Source organism: Notechis scutatus, chromosome 1 (assembly GCF_049901735.1).
Source record: "Notechis scutatus isolate UNSWTSFEM ecotype Mainland chromosome 1, rNotScu1.2, whole genome shotgun sequence".
NCBI classification, from domain to species: Eukaryota; Metazoa; Chordata; class Lepidosauria; order Squamata; family Elapidae; genus Notechis; species Notechis scutatus.
The window spans coordinates 323,781,703-323,796,146 of record NC_142009.1 but is presented as its reverse complement, the minus strand read 5'-3'; the positions used below and the strand labels follow the sequence as shown (position 1 = coordinate 323,796,146).

The 14,444-nt window shown below is 41.0% G+C and overlaps 1 protein-coding gene across 11 annotated transcripts in view; it reads left to right on the top strand.

Annotated features, from left to right (window-relative positions):
* MYO9B (myosin IXB) overlaps positions 1-14,444 on the top strand; it is a 79,311-nt gene that overhangs the window by 45,703 nt on the left and 19,164 nt on the right. For all 11 annotated transcript variants that reach the window (XM_087952545.1, XM_087952541.1, XM_026670950.2 and 8 more), the window contains 10 exons: positions 2,980-3,060; positions 3,928-4,038; positions 5,162-5,284; positions 6,831-6,980; positions 7,076-7,245; positions 7,755-8,642; positions 11,115-11,181; positions 12,417-12,547; positions 12,912-13,072; positions 13,529-13,719. In XM_087952545.1, the coding sequence (XP_087808671.1) occupies positions 2,980-3,060; positions 3,928-4,038; positions 5,162-5,284; positions 6,831-6,980; positions 7,076-7,245; positions 7,755-8,642; positions 11,115-11,181; positions 12,417-12,547; positions 12,912-13,072; positions 13,529-13,719 (2,073 nt within the window). The remainder of the gene's footprint in view (positions 1-2,979; positions 3,061-3,927; positions 4,039-5,161; positions 5,285-6,830; positions 6,981-7,075; positions 7,246-7,754; positions 8,643-11,114; positions 11,182-12,416; positions 12,548-12,911; positions 13,073-13,528; positions 13,720-14,444) is intronic.

The window sequence follows — 14,444 nt, the reverse complement described above, 5'->3', positions numbered from 1 at the left end:
ATTGATGAACAGCAATTTTGTCTTGCTAGGAATTAATCTGAGCTTGTTTCACCCGGTCCATACACTCACAGACTCTTCTGCATCTTTAATAGTTCTATAGGTATTTCAGATGTGCATTTTCCAGTATGATAGCCAGTTAATCGTCTCTGGTAGTATCATTTTCTAGTGGGACTAGTTTCTAAATACATCTAGTCCTCAACTTACGACCACAACTGAGCCCAAAATTTATATTGTTAAGTGAGAATTTGTTAAGTGACTTTTGCCTCATTTTACAACATTTCTTGCCACAGTTGTTAAGTGAATCACTGCAGTTGATAAGTTAGTAACCTGGTTGTTAAGTGAATCTGGCTTCCCCATTTCTGACTTTGCTTGTCAGAAGGTTGGAAAAAGTGATCACATGACCCTGGGATGCTGCAACAGTCATAAGTATGAACCAGTTGCCAAGCATCTGAATTGTGATATCACGATCATTGGAGATGCTGCAAAGGTTGTACCTGTGAAAAACAGCGATAAGTCACATTTTCCAGTGCCGTTATAGGTTTGAAGGGTCACTAAATGAATTGTTGTAAGTCGAGGACTACCTGTATACTGTTCCTTTGCAAACGTGTGTCATTCTCTATAATTCACTTATAAAAACTTGAAGAGTTCTTCTACAGTTGCTCTTGAGGATTATTAAAGTAAAAACTAAGTCGTCTTCAAATCTAGCTTTACTCCTGAGGATTTCATGGACATAATCCACGGGAGCGGTTTGCTGTTACCTTCCTTTGGGATAGTTTCCGACTGTCCTGTTTAGATCAATAGTCTTCCATTCCCTGGGAGTTTCCCATCCAAATATTAACTAGGAGCGACACAAAACCTAATGTTAAGGCTAAGTATTTCTGCTAAGGCTGAGTATTTCTATTTTCATGGTAATTTTTCCTGTTATTTTCCCCTGTTAAAAAGGATTTTTTTTTTCACTTTCCTTTTCTTGTTCCTATATTTTTTGAATACTTGATGGAGATACCTTCTTATGTCCTTTCTTGCTTAATGCCAGAAAGCATGTTGAATCATTATACAACTTTTTTTATTGTCCAAGACTTTAATTCTCTCTCTTCCCATGTTCATAATCATAATTTGCTCAAAAAGCAGTTTGAATCTTTTTCACCTTGAAATACTGGGGGTTTTCCCCATTTGGTTTTACAGTGCTTTTTCATTAAACATGCTGAACCTGTTCCTTTCATTGTCTTAAAGTTATTTATCTGTTTTCTGGCCATATTTTATCAGCAACCTATACTCTTTTCAATTTTCTAAATTTAATCCATACATTTAACATAAATAATAAATTGTTCCACCCTCTACACCTGACTCAATTGTATTTCTCTCTCTTCTGTTTCACAGTCCACCTGGTTTCAATATTCATATGCTGATATCCATATTTAGGGTTTAGAACAAAGTTATGGCAGTAAAGATTTTTTTTGGCAAAGCACATACTTCGATATGTCCTTTTTTGAATATCTCTGTGTAAGAGATATTCTTTAATATGGACTACTGTATTCAATGTGGACTACTGCATTTCAGTTTGTATAAGTTTGCTTATTCCTTAGACATGCAGTGGGCATGCTTTATTTTTACTTTGATAGTATTAAGTTTTCCTTCATGTTTCTCATACACTATATTCAAGATAGGAGAAAGCGTCGAATATGTTCAATGAATTGAATCGAATACTTTATCTGGTGAAGATTCTTAAAATATCATGGAAAACCAAGAAAGCAAACCCCTCTGTCTTGTGAAAGGGCTTGCCTCCCCCAGAACGGGGTGGCCTCAGTAATCCTACTTGCCCTCATAAGGTTCTTAAGGCCTAACAATTTCCAGAGATATTACGCTGAAGTATACTGATATATTGTTAGTATTTTCACTTGCCAATTTCAGGAGTTGTTTTTGTCCAATGTAATATCTAAAGGTGATTGCGTGAAGCATTAGTAGTCTAAATGCTTGCCTAAATATCAGCATTTGCACAGTGTGATGAATTTTATCGCTCATTTCATTTGATGTCATTTTGTCATCCTGGTAGATTACTATGTTGTGTTAACACATCTTTATTTTTATTTATTTATTTTTGTCAATTGCTTACAAGATAATAGGTATAAGTAAAAACGTAGTTATGAATACATGGATACATATAAGGAAAAATAAAAAATAAAAGAAACAATAGGACAGGGACGGTAGGCACATTGGTGCGCTTATTCACGCCCCCTACAGACCTCTTAGGAGAGGGGTGAGGTCAAGAGTAGACAGTCTAAGGTTAAAGTTTTTGGGGTTTGGGGAAGAAACCACAGAGTGAGGTAGAGTATTCCAGACATTGACCACTCTGTTGCTGAAGTCGTATTTCCTGCAATCAAGCTTGTTTGGTTAGTTTATGTTTCACTGAATTATACATGTCCAGAAAATTCAACCCATTGCTTAACCAAGCAAAATATGTTGTACAATGTTTTGAAATGCATAGTGCAACATAATCTTGTTGCCATATGATAGTATTTCTAATATATCTTGTTTCTTTGGAAATAGAAGGAAAGTGTAGGCTTGAAAGATAGATGGCCTATATTGGGATGTCAAACTCAAGGCCCGTGAGTGCTTAAATCTGGCCTGCGGGGCTACCCTGGAAACAGTGAAGGACCAGCCCAAAGTGCCTCTGCCAGCAAGAACTGAGCTTGGGAGGACCACATGCAGCCCTCCTCACCTCTGTTTTTGCTGGCAGAGGGTTGCAGGAGGCTGTTGCACCCTGAAATGGAGCGTGGAAACCCGTTTTCACTGGCAAAGTGTTCAGGCCACCACAAGCGCCCCTGACACGAGTGATGTCGAACTGGCCACGCCCACCCCAGCCCCCTGAGGTCAAACACAACCCTGATACGGCCCTCAATGAAATTGAGTTTGACACCCCTGGCCTATATGGTTCTTTCTCTAAGCTTGGCTGATAAATTCCTATTTTGTGACTCATTTCAGACTTCTTTGAACAAGCTTCTAGAAACTTTGGGGAAAGCTGAGCCCTTCTTTATCCGCTGCATCCGTTCCAATTCTGAGAAGGTAGGTGGACACCTTTGGGTCCTGGGTCTTGCCAGTAGTATTCTTTGCATAAAAGTCTTGCATTAAAATTGATAACATATAGGGAATCCTATATTCTTGATTAGCCGGTTGCCTCTAAATAATTTCTACCAATCTCAAGTTGATTAGTTTTCATAAAAAGAAAATAAAACCAACTAAACATTGTATTCTTAACTGTAAAAACTAAAAAGCTCAGTAGCTCACATTTGCACTCTTATAGGATACTTCCCTGTACAAAAGATGGTTACAATCTTTCATAGATCTTTTAAGATTGTGAAAAATTAATACTTTCTGGAGGTTTTTTTTTTAATGTACATTGAAAATTTTACATTTTTAATATTTTAGAATACTTTTTAGAATAAATGTATAATTTTGGGAAAGAAAACTACTTAATTCTGCTTGGCAGTTAATTGAAGCAGTCTTTTTCATTGCTTTAATTAATGCTATCTTTTCAACAATTTTCATGGATACATTTTTAATAGGATTTCTGGAAAAGAAAATATTCATGGATCCATTCATTTTCTTAAAAGGAGCATTCCTTGGAGAGAAGTATTGGAGAAGTATGGCATTACTCCACAATTTACATAGCAACCTAATTAAAATTAGTTAAATATTTTAAAGGTACAGCACCCATTTATTTAGAATCACCTTCATAATCAAAACAGTTTAAACCTCCTCAATTTGTTTTATTGGCTGAAAGAGCTAAATAAAGAATACTCCTCATCTTTTAGAAAATGCAACAGACAATAGTAACTCCATTTCTGAGAACAGAGATTCTCATTTATAATTGGGAAGGCCAGCTGCATAGAGATTGTTCTTGATCTTCTATTTCTTTCTCTTTTTTTCCAGAGGGAGTTGTTCTTTGATGAACGACTGGTACTTCAGCAATTGAGATATACAGGAATGCTGGAAACAGTGAGAATCCGACAATCAGGCTACAGTGCTAAATTTAACTTCCAGGTACCTTTCCACTCCGGGTATGCCTTCTTTCCTTAGTCCAAGAAAAGTCACCTGATTGATCAAAACCATCCTCAGAATTCCTACTATTACAATCCATCCTTCCCTTATGGAAGGAGTCACCTGGCAATGAGCCAGTATCATGAATTCAATCATTTGTCATAGTCTTTTCTCCATTTTCTTCCCTCCCCCTTTATTTTTTAAGTAGTTACATTAAGAGCCAAATACATTAAGTTTGTTTAACCTAAAGGATGAAAAGTTATATGAGGTCTATGTATCAGAAGAAGACAACCAGGATGCTGCCTTAAGCCAGGATCAGATGCCTCCTCTTCCTCCTCCTTTTGTCTATCCTGACTCACAGTTCTGTGCCTCAGAAAAGAAAGAAGAGAAAGCAAGACCAATGTCTATGGAGATTCTCAGTCATCTAGGTCATGGTTGTCTCAAAGGTGCTTTTTTCAAGAGGCAACTGGACTTTTCTGGTTTTTCTTTGAAGATGTTTCACTTCTCATCCAAGAATCTTCTTTAGGTCTGACTGAATGGTGGGGAATTCCCCACCTCCAGTGAAACGTCTTCCAAGAAAAATGAGAAAAGCCCAGTTGCCTCTTGAAAAAAGCACCTTTGGGACAGAAAACAACACCAATCTCTTTATTTAGTCTTGTTCCTAGAAATTCTGGAGTTGTTTGTATTCAAAGTACTTGAAACACCAAAGAGTTCCTTAATCATATATTTGTTCTAAACACTGTATATACATGCTACCACTTGCATGTAAGGACACAAATCTAGCCCAATCAACCTTGCAGCTAAGTTATGCCTCCTCATGAAAAAAAAAATGTATAAGTTACAATTTGGTTTACCTCAATCGTCCTTGATCTGGACTTGCAGAGATATAACTCCCTATATCCAGAGGTCTTGTGCCAGGGTCTGGATCAGATAGTTGAAATAATTATTCATGTGTTGCTATATTGTCCTTTGTCTATCTGGCAGTCTATATTGTTACTTGCCATGTTGAGTTATTTATAAAAATAATAAAGGGGAGGGAGGGAGGGAGGAAGGAAAACATTCAAATTCATTGTGGGATAATGAGTTCTTGGCTAAATCTTCTTTTGTTTATGCATTACCTTCCTAGGATTTTATTGGTCAATTTCAAGTGTTACTGCCCAAAAATGTCAAAGCCTCCAAGGAAGAAATTAATGCTCTGTTAAACAAGCTGAATCTGGACACTAACAGCTATCAAATAGGAAAGACCAAGGTATGTTTGAATTAACAACTGCAAACAAAATACATTCAACATGGTCTTTAGAATAAGGCCAAATCTAAACATCTGGTGTGAATTTTCCTTCTTTATATTGACCAGTCCTCTCTTTGTGTGTCCTATTCTGTTTGGGATCGTTGTCATATCTTCTTCCTGAATTTTTAAAATGGGAATCTGAGTAGGCTGGCTAAATTGTTTTGGTCTATAATGAAAGAAGAGTTAGATGTAACTGTTTTCTAACAGTACAATATCTACAGCTGTACAAATCCCCCACGATGAAATTAAATTAGTGCAATAAATGTAAAGTACTTTTATTTGTAGTATCTTTCCATGAAATCACCCTTTAAGACAGGGGTATGTAATTTTGCCAAAGAGTCACACGAGAAACTGGAACTGTTGTGGAGGGCTGAACCAATAGGACAGTGAAGATTCAGAGGCATGCAAATAAGCACCTATGTAAACTGGGGGGAAAAATAGCAGTCACCCTCAAAATAAAAGCAATCCATGCAAGCTGGACAGAGGCAGCCAACGGGCCAGGTATCACCCGAGGACCATAAAATGTCCAGATCTGTTTTGAGATCTTAACTAAACGTATGTAATTAAAGAAATACCCTTTTCCCTTTCTTTTTCTTTCCTACCTTCTACACTTGCCCTGTATCCACTTTTAATGTGCCTTGGATCAGGAATCTGCCCTCTTACCAGTAATAATTCAATGTCTGTGCATTCCTCCTAATGACTAGAATTCCCTGGTCCTATTTCTTTCTTTAAATATCTGGTTGCAATGAATATGAGGGGCTAGTTTATGGTGCCATGATGGTGCAGTGCTTAGAATGCAGTATTGTAGGCTAACTCTACTCTTTCTGCCATGAGTTCAATTCCTTCGATCCTGACCAGCTCAAAGTTGACTCTGCTTGGGGACCCAGATTGTTGGGGGCAATATGCTGACTCTGTAAACTGCTTAGAGAGGGCTGTAAAGCACTGTGGAGCAGTATATAAGTCTAAGGGCTATTGCTATTGTTATCCCTTTTTCAAGAGGCAACTGGACTTTCTTGTTCTTCTTTGAAGACGTAACACTTCTCATCCAAGAAGCTTCTGTAGCTCTCTGCTGTTGCTATTTGCTAGTTTCAAAACGTTGAATAATCAGAAGTCTCTGTCAACTCTGAAGCAAACCTGGCTGAAGCCATCTTGTGCTGCCTCATAGTTGTCACAAAGCCTGAAAGGGAGAAGGGATAGCCAAGCTAACAGTCAAAACAAAAAGTTTTCCCGTGGGTACCAAGGTCATCATAACAGATGGCTGCTGAAGGAGGAGAGGAGCCTGCTAACTATATTCAATATTCAATGTGACCGGTGACACCTGGGAGGGGGGATTTTTACTCTTAATTAGGTGAAAACCACTGGAACTTTTAGAGTTGGTTTTCACTGGCTGTGCCGATATGATGTATCCAATAAATACGTTCTTTGAAGAATCTACCTGCCTTGGAGGAATTCTGCTTTCAATGGGTGCGTTACTCGGAACGCTGACAGTGTCTTTCCTGCCCTCCAGGTATTCATGAAGGAAGCCACCCGACAGGTGCTCCAGGACACCCTACACAAAGAAGTCATCCGGAAGATCATTGTCCTCCAGAGCTGGCTGCGAATGGTGCTGGAGAGGAGGCGCTTCCTCCGGACTCGGCAAGCAGCGATTACCTTGCAGGTACAGGCCCTGGTGGTGGTTGCCATCTTCCCTCACTTCTATGAGACACCTTTTCCTTCCCGTGAAGGTCTGTTCCTCCTCTGTATCGATTGCAGGCACGCTGGCGTTCTTACTGTGTCGTCCGGAGGGCCCTGGAGAAAGAAAATGCTGCTATTTACATTCAATCGGTATGGCGTGGATACCGAGAGAGGAAAACATACCAGCACCAGAAGAAGAGGGTTTGTCTCCTTCAGGCTCTGGTACGGGGGTATCTGCAGCGCAAAAGGTGAGCGACACGTGGTTTTACACATCGCTTGAGCCTAAAGTGATAAAATAGGAAGAATCCATTCAGATTAAATCAGAGATTCATCAGGTACAACATTTCATTTTTAAATGCTTCAAAGCCAAAGATCAGATTTTGCATTTTGCCTTCTCATCCTGTCTGGGATTTTGGAGGCAGCAGTGGTAATAAAAGGATGCTTGGCATTTTCTTTTTTTTGATTCTGCAACTTTTATTCTTGAGAGAGCCAGTATGGTTTAGTGGTTAAAGCACCAGTCTAGGAACTCGGAGGTTGTAGTCCCAGTTTAGGTATGAAGCCAGCTGGATGACCTTGGACTAGTCAATCTACCTCAGCCCCAGGAAGGAGGCAGTGGCAAACCACTTCCAAATATTTTGCCGAGAAAACTGCAGGGACCAATACAGGAGTCAAGACTGACTCAAAGTTATATACACAAACACCCAAAAACCATTCCTGGGTAAATTGTTTATTTTCCCCCTCCGCTTTAAACCCTTAGGTTTCGTCAAATGATTGCAGAGAAAAAGCAAGAGGAAATAAAACAGGAACTTTTAAAGCAAGATAATGAGTTGCTCCAGCCAAAGGAACCCATCTCAGAGCAGATGGCTATTGAGCTCAAGGTGCAGCTGGATAAAACATCTGGGCTGATAGCAGATGGGGATGGATCTAAAAATGCCCAAGCAGAAAGCCAGTCTCCTCCTCAGTCTCAAAAGATCAACCGGAAAAAACGGGAGTGCCGCCGTCAAAGAGGACTGGAGCACAACAAGCTGCAAAATAAGCAGGTTGTTTTAGCATTTGAGGGGGCCCCTGAAGTCCCTACCAGGGAAAATAGCCCCCCTCACAACACAGAAGAGGAAGAGGAGGTTCAAAAGCTTGAGCAACCTGTAGGAGAAGATGCAGTTTCCTCTTCAGAAATGCTCCCCAAATGCGTTGAGGAAGAAGGAGCACCAGGGACTGACAATCATCTTCCTCCTTTGGATGGTGGCACACTGGTTCCCAGTCCAAGCCCAATACTGAAACTGGAAAATAGGGTGCTAAAAGAGGATGAAAATGTACAGGAAAGACTGGAAAATCCCAAGATCCGGACCAGTCAAAGCTTCACTTATCCTGAGAGGCCCACAGAGCTGGATCTAACTTGGCCAAACAGTCTGATGGCTAACCGGAGCTTCCGGAGCCGTGCTGACAAAAGGAAGCCACAAGCTGTGAAGGACTTAGGCAGTCCCCCCTCCTTCCAAATTCAACGGTACCTGGACGACCCAAGCAAACTGCGAGATAAGCGGGAGCGCTGGCAAGGAAAGAGGCAGCTGGTCAGCGGACAGAACAACCTGGTCAGCCAATCTTTGGAAGAAAAGAGTGCTCCAGCCATATCTTCTTCTGCAAAATTAAAGTAAGATTCTGGGCGTTGCATCTTTAATCCTGAAAAGGGATGAGAAATAAAAATTGGGAAGGATAGGTCTTGAGTACAGGTTGTCCTCGGCTTCATTTAGTGACCGTTCAAAGCTACAACAGCACTGGAAAAAGTGACTGATGACCATTTTTCACCCTTATGAACAAAATTCAGACATTAGACCACTGACTCTTATAAGGATTGCAATATCCCGGGGTTGTGTGATTCCCCTTTTGTGACCTTCTGAAAAGCAAAGTCAATGGAGTAGCCAGATTCACTTAACAATCATTTTACTGATTTAACAACTGCAGTGTTTCACTTAAGAGCTGTGGCAAGAAAGATCATAAAATGGGGCAAGATTCACTTAACAACTGTCTTGCTTCACAACATTAATTTTGGGCTCATTTGTGGTCATAAGTTGAGGACTACTTGTACTAATCTGAATTAGGTTTCCTGCAAAAACCACTGTCTCCTAAAGCTGTGCAATCATATACAATCACTAGTGGTTTTGTATACAACTCTACCTCCATCATGTAGTGCTTCTGTTTTTAAAAGATACATTTCCCTTTGCCCCTGGAAGATTAATCTAAATGTGACCATGCGGGACAAAAGAGAAAGAATGAGAAAAGGGGAACTGAAGTTTTCATCTGTGATTTTAAATTCATGAGCCGCAGTGGCAAAGTGGTTAGAATGCCGTACTGCAAGCTACTTCTGCTGCCTGATGGTTGCCTGCAATTTGGCAGTTCGAATCCCACCAGGCTTAATTAAGGTTGACTCAGCCTTCTGCCCTTCCAGGCCAGTAAAATGAGGACCCAGATTGTTGGGGGCAATAGGCTGACTCTGTAAACCGCTTAGAGAGGGCTGTAAAGCATTATAAAGCCGTATATATAAATCTAAGTGCTATTGCTCTTCCCATTTTGCTTTTTGGCTGAGAAGGATCTTCGAAGTGACTTCTATCCAAAATATTTTTCTTAAGAAAGTGCTGAGGAAATTATACAAATCTAAATACTTGCAGTTTTGTTGTTTTAGTCTCTCTTCTAAATCACAGAAGTGTGCCCTATAGATGGATCCACAATTATAGTGCATTTTGTACCAAAAGTAAACTTGCACAGAATGCAATTACTGTTAGTTGCATCTACCATCATCATCTCAGGTGATTGGCAGAGCAAACTAAGGCATGTGAGGATTGCCTAATATGCAGAGGACACTTGTTTACTGCAGTTGTCCCAGGGAGACCAATACCCAAATAAAGTTTAAAGCGGTAGCGCTATTTGCTACCACTGTAGGTTATTTGCTGTAGGCCATCAGTAGGTTAACTCTCACTGTAGTATCTTCAGGGGTGCAATTCCACCAGTATAACAACAGTTTGGTGATTGCACGCTCAGCATTTAAAAAAGGTAAGCCCATACTTACCTTCAAGTGCAGCCTCTGTGAAGAAAACAGCTGAGGCGCGGTAAACTGCTCTTTCGTGCGAATCAGCTGTGCTCTAAACAAAGGCATAAAGCACAGGAAAGAGCAGGGGTCGGTGGGTGGGCCCACTTGCTCGTCGCAGCGAACCAGTTAGGAGCAAGCTGAACATAGGAACAAGGGATTCGCCTGAACTGGTCCCAACCGGTAGAATCCCACCCCTGATACAACTAAAGCAGGGGTCCCCAAACTTGGCAAATTTAAAACTTGTGGACTTCAACTCCCAGAATTCTCCAGCTGGCTGGAGAATTCTGGGAGTTGAAGTTCACAAGTCTTCAAGTTGCCAAGTTTGAAGACCTCTGAACTGAAGAGTTAAGAACAGGCTGAAACAATTCCTCATTAAGCAGCATTATTCAGGCAATACAGTGAAATAATACTGGGGCATTTCTGTTTCTTTCAGGGTAGAGTGACCAAAAAGCCCCCCCCACCCCCCCCCCCCCACCCACCCCCCCCCCCCACAAAAAAAACCCCCCCCCCCCAGAACACCCCCCCCCCCCCAAAAAAACCCCCCCCCGCCCCGTAACCCCCCCCCCCCCCCCCCCACAAATACCCCCCCCCCCACACCCCCCCTCCCCCCCCCCCCCCCCCCCCCCCCCCCCCCCCCCCCCCCCCCCCCCCGCCAAAACCCCCCCCCCCCCCCCCCCCCCCCCCCCCCCCGCCAGTCAAAGGGCGGCGCCCGGAGCTTCGAAAGCCATTACCGAAAAATATACCCCCATCCCGTAAAAGCATTGGGAAGCGGTATATAAGTCTTAAGTGCTATTGCTATTAATGCAAATGGGTCTTGACTTTCTTTGAAAAGGACAATTTTCATCAGCTTGCATTGCCTGCCTTTAAGTTCTACCTTGAAATTGTTTCAGTTTGAATGAATGAGCTACAGCGCATAAGAGTGGCCAAGGAGATCTGTCAAAATTTGTCCACACAGAATCGCAACTTATTGGCCTCTAACAGGATCCTTTTAAAGCCCAGGTGGTTTCATTTTGAAATATCTTTTTCCCCCCCTTGCAGGAAGAAAAAAACGGCTTCTTCCTTGGACGACATCCCCAAGGTCACTCTTTCCATTTCCACAAGCCAGGTACTGCTTGCTCAACTAAACCTGTTCATGTTGTAACTACAGCCAGCAGCAAAGGAGCATTGTGCAAGAGAAAACAGCTCCCAGTAGCTTGAGCAAAAAATTACAGCAAAAATCTTAATCAAACCAATACATGGTTTGATTTGCTAAGGAGAGCTGACATTGCATTTGCTGTAACAATTTACAATTGAATTCTTGCATGCAGTGATAACAGATGCAATGTATTAAATCTGAAGACCTTTTTTTGGTCCTAGACTATAGGGCATTACTGCTAATTAAAAAATGAACTAAGAAGCTTTTTTAAATACTTCATTTTTTTTAGAGGAAAATCTTCAGCTGGAAGATTGGAGTGCACACTTGAAACATTTTTGGGGCAGAAGGACAGATTTTTTTTTTGTTTTCCATACATCATGAATATTCAGTGATCAGATTGTACAAGTTGGCTACCAGCCTTATTTGGAAGGTGATTTAGTGCCATAATACAGTCGGAGAGCAAATGACTTTTTTCTACAGAATGCCCCTAGCTCAAATTCCACCAGCTTTAATTTCACTTCAAAAGTGACTTCTCTCCTGAAGAATTGTTATGTGGCAAAAGAAACTGAAAATCAGTACATCAATTGATATCCCATTTTTCCTAGAGTAATATTCACAGCAGTTCATGGAAAGCTGTTAAAACTATAACATTAACCAAATGGTTGGTGGGGTATGGAAAAACAGATAGTAACTTATGTAAAACATCAGTTGTCAAAAACCACCAGCCAGTTTGAAAATCCTCTGAAAGACAAATCAGCTGAATGGGCTTAATTAAAATTCAAATAATTTGGATTTGATTACCAGAACAGAATCTTGAAAAAAAACTGCAGTATAGCCTTTGAAAGGAATTTTTTTTGGCAGAAATGTCTTTCAAAGCAGATTTCTATGGCTTTAAAGAGGAATTAATAAATAGATGAAACGTAAGCTTCATGCATTTAGACTTCCCAGACTTCAGTATTTATAGTTCAAAGGACTGCAGCTTATGGAACTTTAAAAAGCCTCTTTTTGCACGCATAGCCGGAAAACCATTGCCAAATAAAATACTTGGTGGATTAATAAGCTAATTTGGCATAAAACAATCTAGAATGTTCTCATGCTTTTAGCTGTGCGTCCTCATATTCCAGAAATTGTTACATTTATTTTAATTAATGTAATAAAATAACCTGGTCTAAGGCAGGTTTTCATATTTTTCTTCATGTTTGCAGCCATCTTTGGACACAGTAGAAAGTGATGGAAACACCCAGAAGAAAATCGCACTGAAGAAATCTGAGGAGCTACCTACTACCTTAAGTGCAGTGGGCCTTACTTCAGGACCCAGCCAACAGATAGATGCCAAGTATGCGTGCCTTGTGGACACTTGTGGATGTCAGGTGGTGATAGTGGCAAAAAAAATTCTAGTTTAATCAATCAGATGAGGTTTTGGGAACTGGGGAAGGGCACAGAGAATTCAGCCAATCACTATTCCAGTAGATCCTTTATACAGAAACAGGGTTCACTAATTTTTGCCGGCCATAGCTGCCGCCTTCTTAGCTGCACATACACAATTTCATCTTGCACTGTTTTTCGGGCTACTTCAGAGCAAAGGTTGTTCTGAGGTAGCCAATCTAGCAGCCTCATAGAAGGAGCAATTCTTTCTTCTTAGCTCAAATCCCAGCCTGCTGTTATTTACCTCATCTTCAGCTGTTTTCTATTCTTGTCAGATCTACTTTCAAGAGTCCATTGTGGAGACTCTTGGCCAAAAGAACAGACAAGAAGAACCTCAAAGAGTATTCTGAAGTATTTGAGGATACTAGTGAAACTATTCCACTCTTCTCCTGCATGTTGCCAATGGAGCCGACAGTGACGCAGAAGGCAATAGAAGGTAAATTTTGGCACCTGCTGAATAGGCTGTCTTTCTGATGCCAAACTTCTATTTTGGTCCAGGCCACTGCCAGAAGAGAACCTTGTTCTCTCATGCCTTGGAAGAACTATTTATATGGTTCAGAATGGGGAGCCACAACCCCCAGGTCTCTTGAAACTACAAACAACATCCTCCCAAGCTCTCCAATATACAATCTGAACATTTTTCTAAGCCTCTGTCACATCAATGGAACAGGATTTTGTTGTAGAGAGATGGGACGGATGAGGAGCAGGAGGGAAAAAAAGGATTATAATATGTTACCCTATTTGTGATACCCCCAAATTTAAAAGGCTTCCCGTCTCTCTAATGCAGATGAGAATCACAAGCTGTATATCGGAAACCAGCTGAGCATGTTGGTTGTGGGGGGGAAAGGAAGGAAAGCTCTTCATTTTTCATTGTTTTTTTTCCCATTTCCAGCTCCTTCTGGGCCTCCTAATCACCCCCAGTTGGAGGAGCGCCAGACAAAAGAATTCGGCAAAGCAAAGAGGAACCGCACCATTAAGATCAGCAAAGCCAAACGGGCGCCAGAGAAATGGAAGGCACCATTTCTAAGGGAGATTGCAAATGCTAGTGAGCTGAAATATTTGGATGAATTCCTTTTGAACAAGGTGAGAGATGACAGTTGGGTATGAAAACCAAATCAAGCACCCATTTAGGCAATGATAATGCATGGAATGTGTAATTGATTTTCCTGGTAAGTTATATTCTAACTCAGGAGTACATAGCCTAACCCCAGGATTCCCCAAACATTCTCTTCATTTGCAGTGTTTATATTCTGCAAAAGTTACCAAGGAAGGACTCTGGATAGAAGCAACAAAATCATAAAAAATAAACAATAGCATACACATATTTGAAAGTCCATTAAGCAATGAAAAACCACACAAGGGCCTTAAACTACCTAAGAGCCAGATATTCACTGAGACAATATTATTTTTGCTAGTTTATGAACGAATAATAGCCAGGGACTTTCTCTTTGTCTTAAGGGAGAGTATTCCATAGAATGGGGCTGATCCAAGCACACATGTGTCTCTTGAAGAGGATAGGATCCACAGTTAGCCCTCGTTTGATGACGACTAGAGGGTTCAGACAAAGTATTGCCAGATTTAACAGATAACAGATAATCAGAGTTAGAAGGTACCTTGTAGGTCATCTAGTCCAACCCCCTGCCCAAGCGGGAGACCCTACACCATTTCTGACAGATGGAAGTCCAATCTCTTCTTGAAAGACTCAAGTGATGGCGCTCCCACAACTTCTGAGGGCAAGGTGTTCCTTCCATTGGTTGATAGTTCTCACTGTCAGAAAGTTTCTCCTTATTTCCAGGTTAAATCTCTCC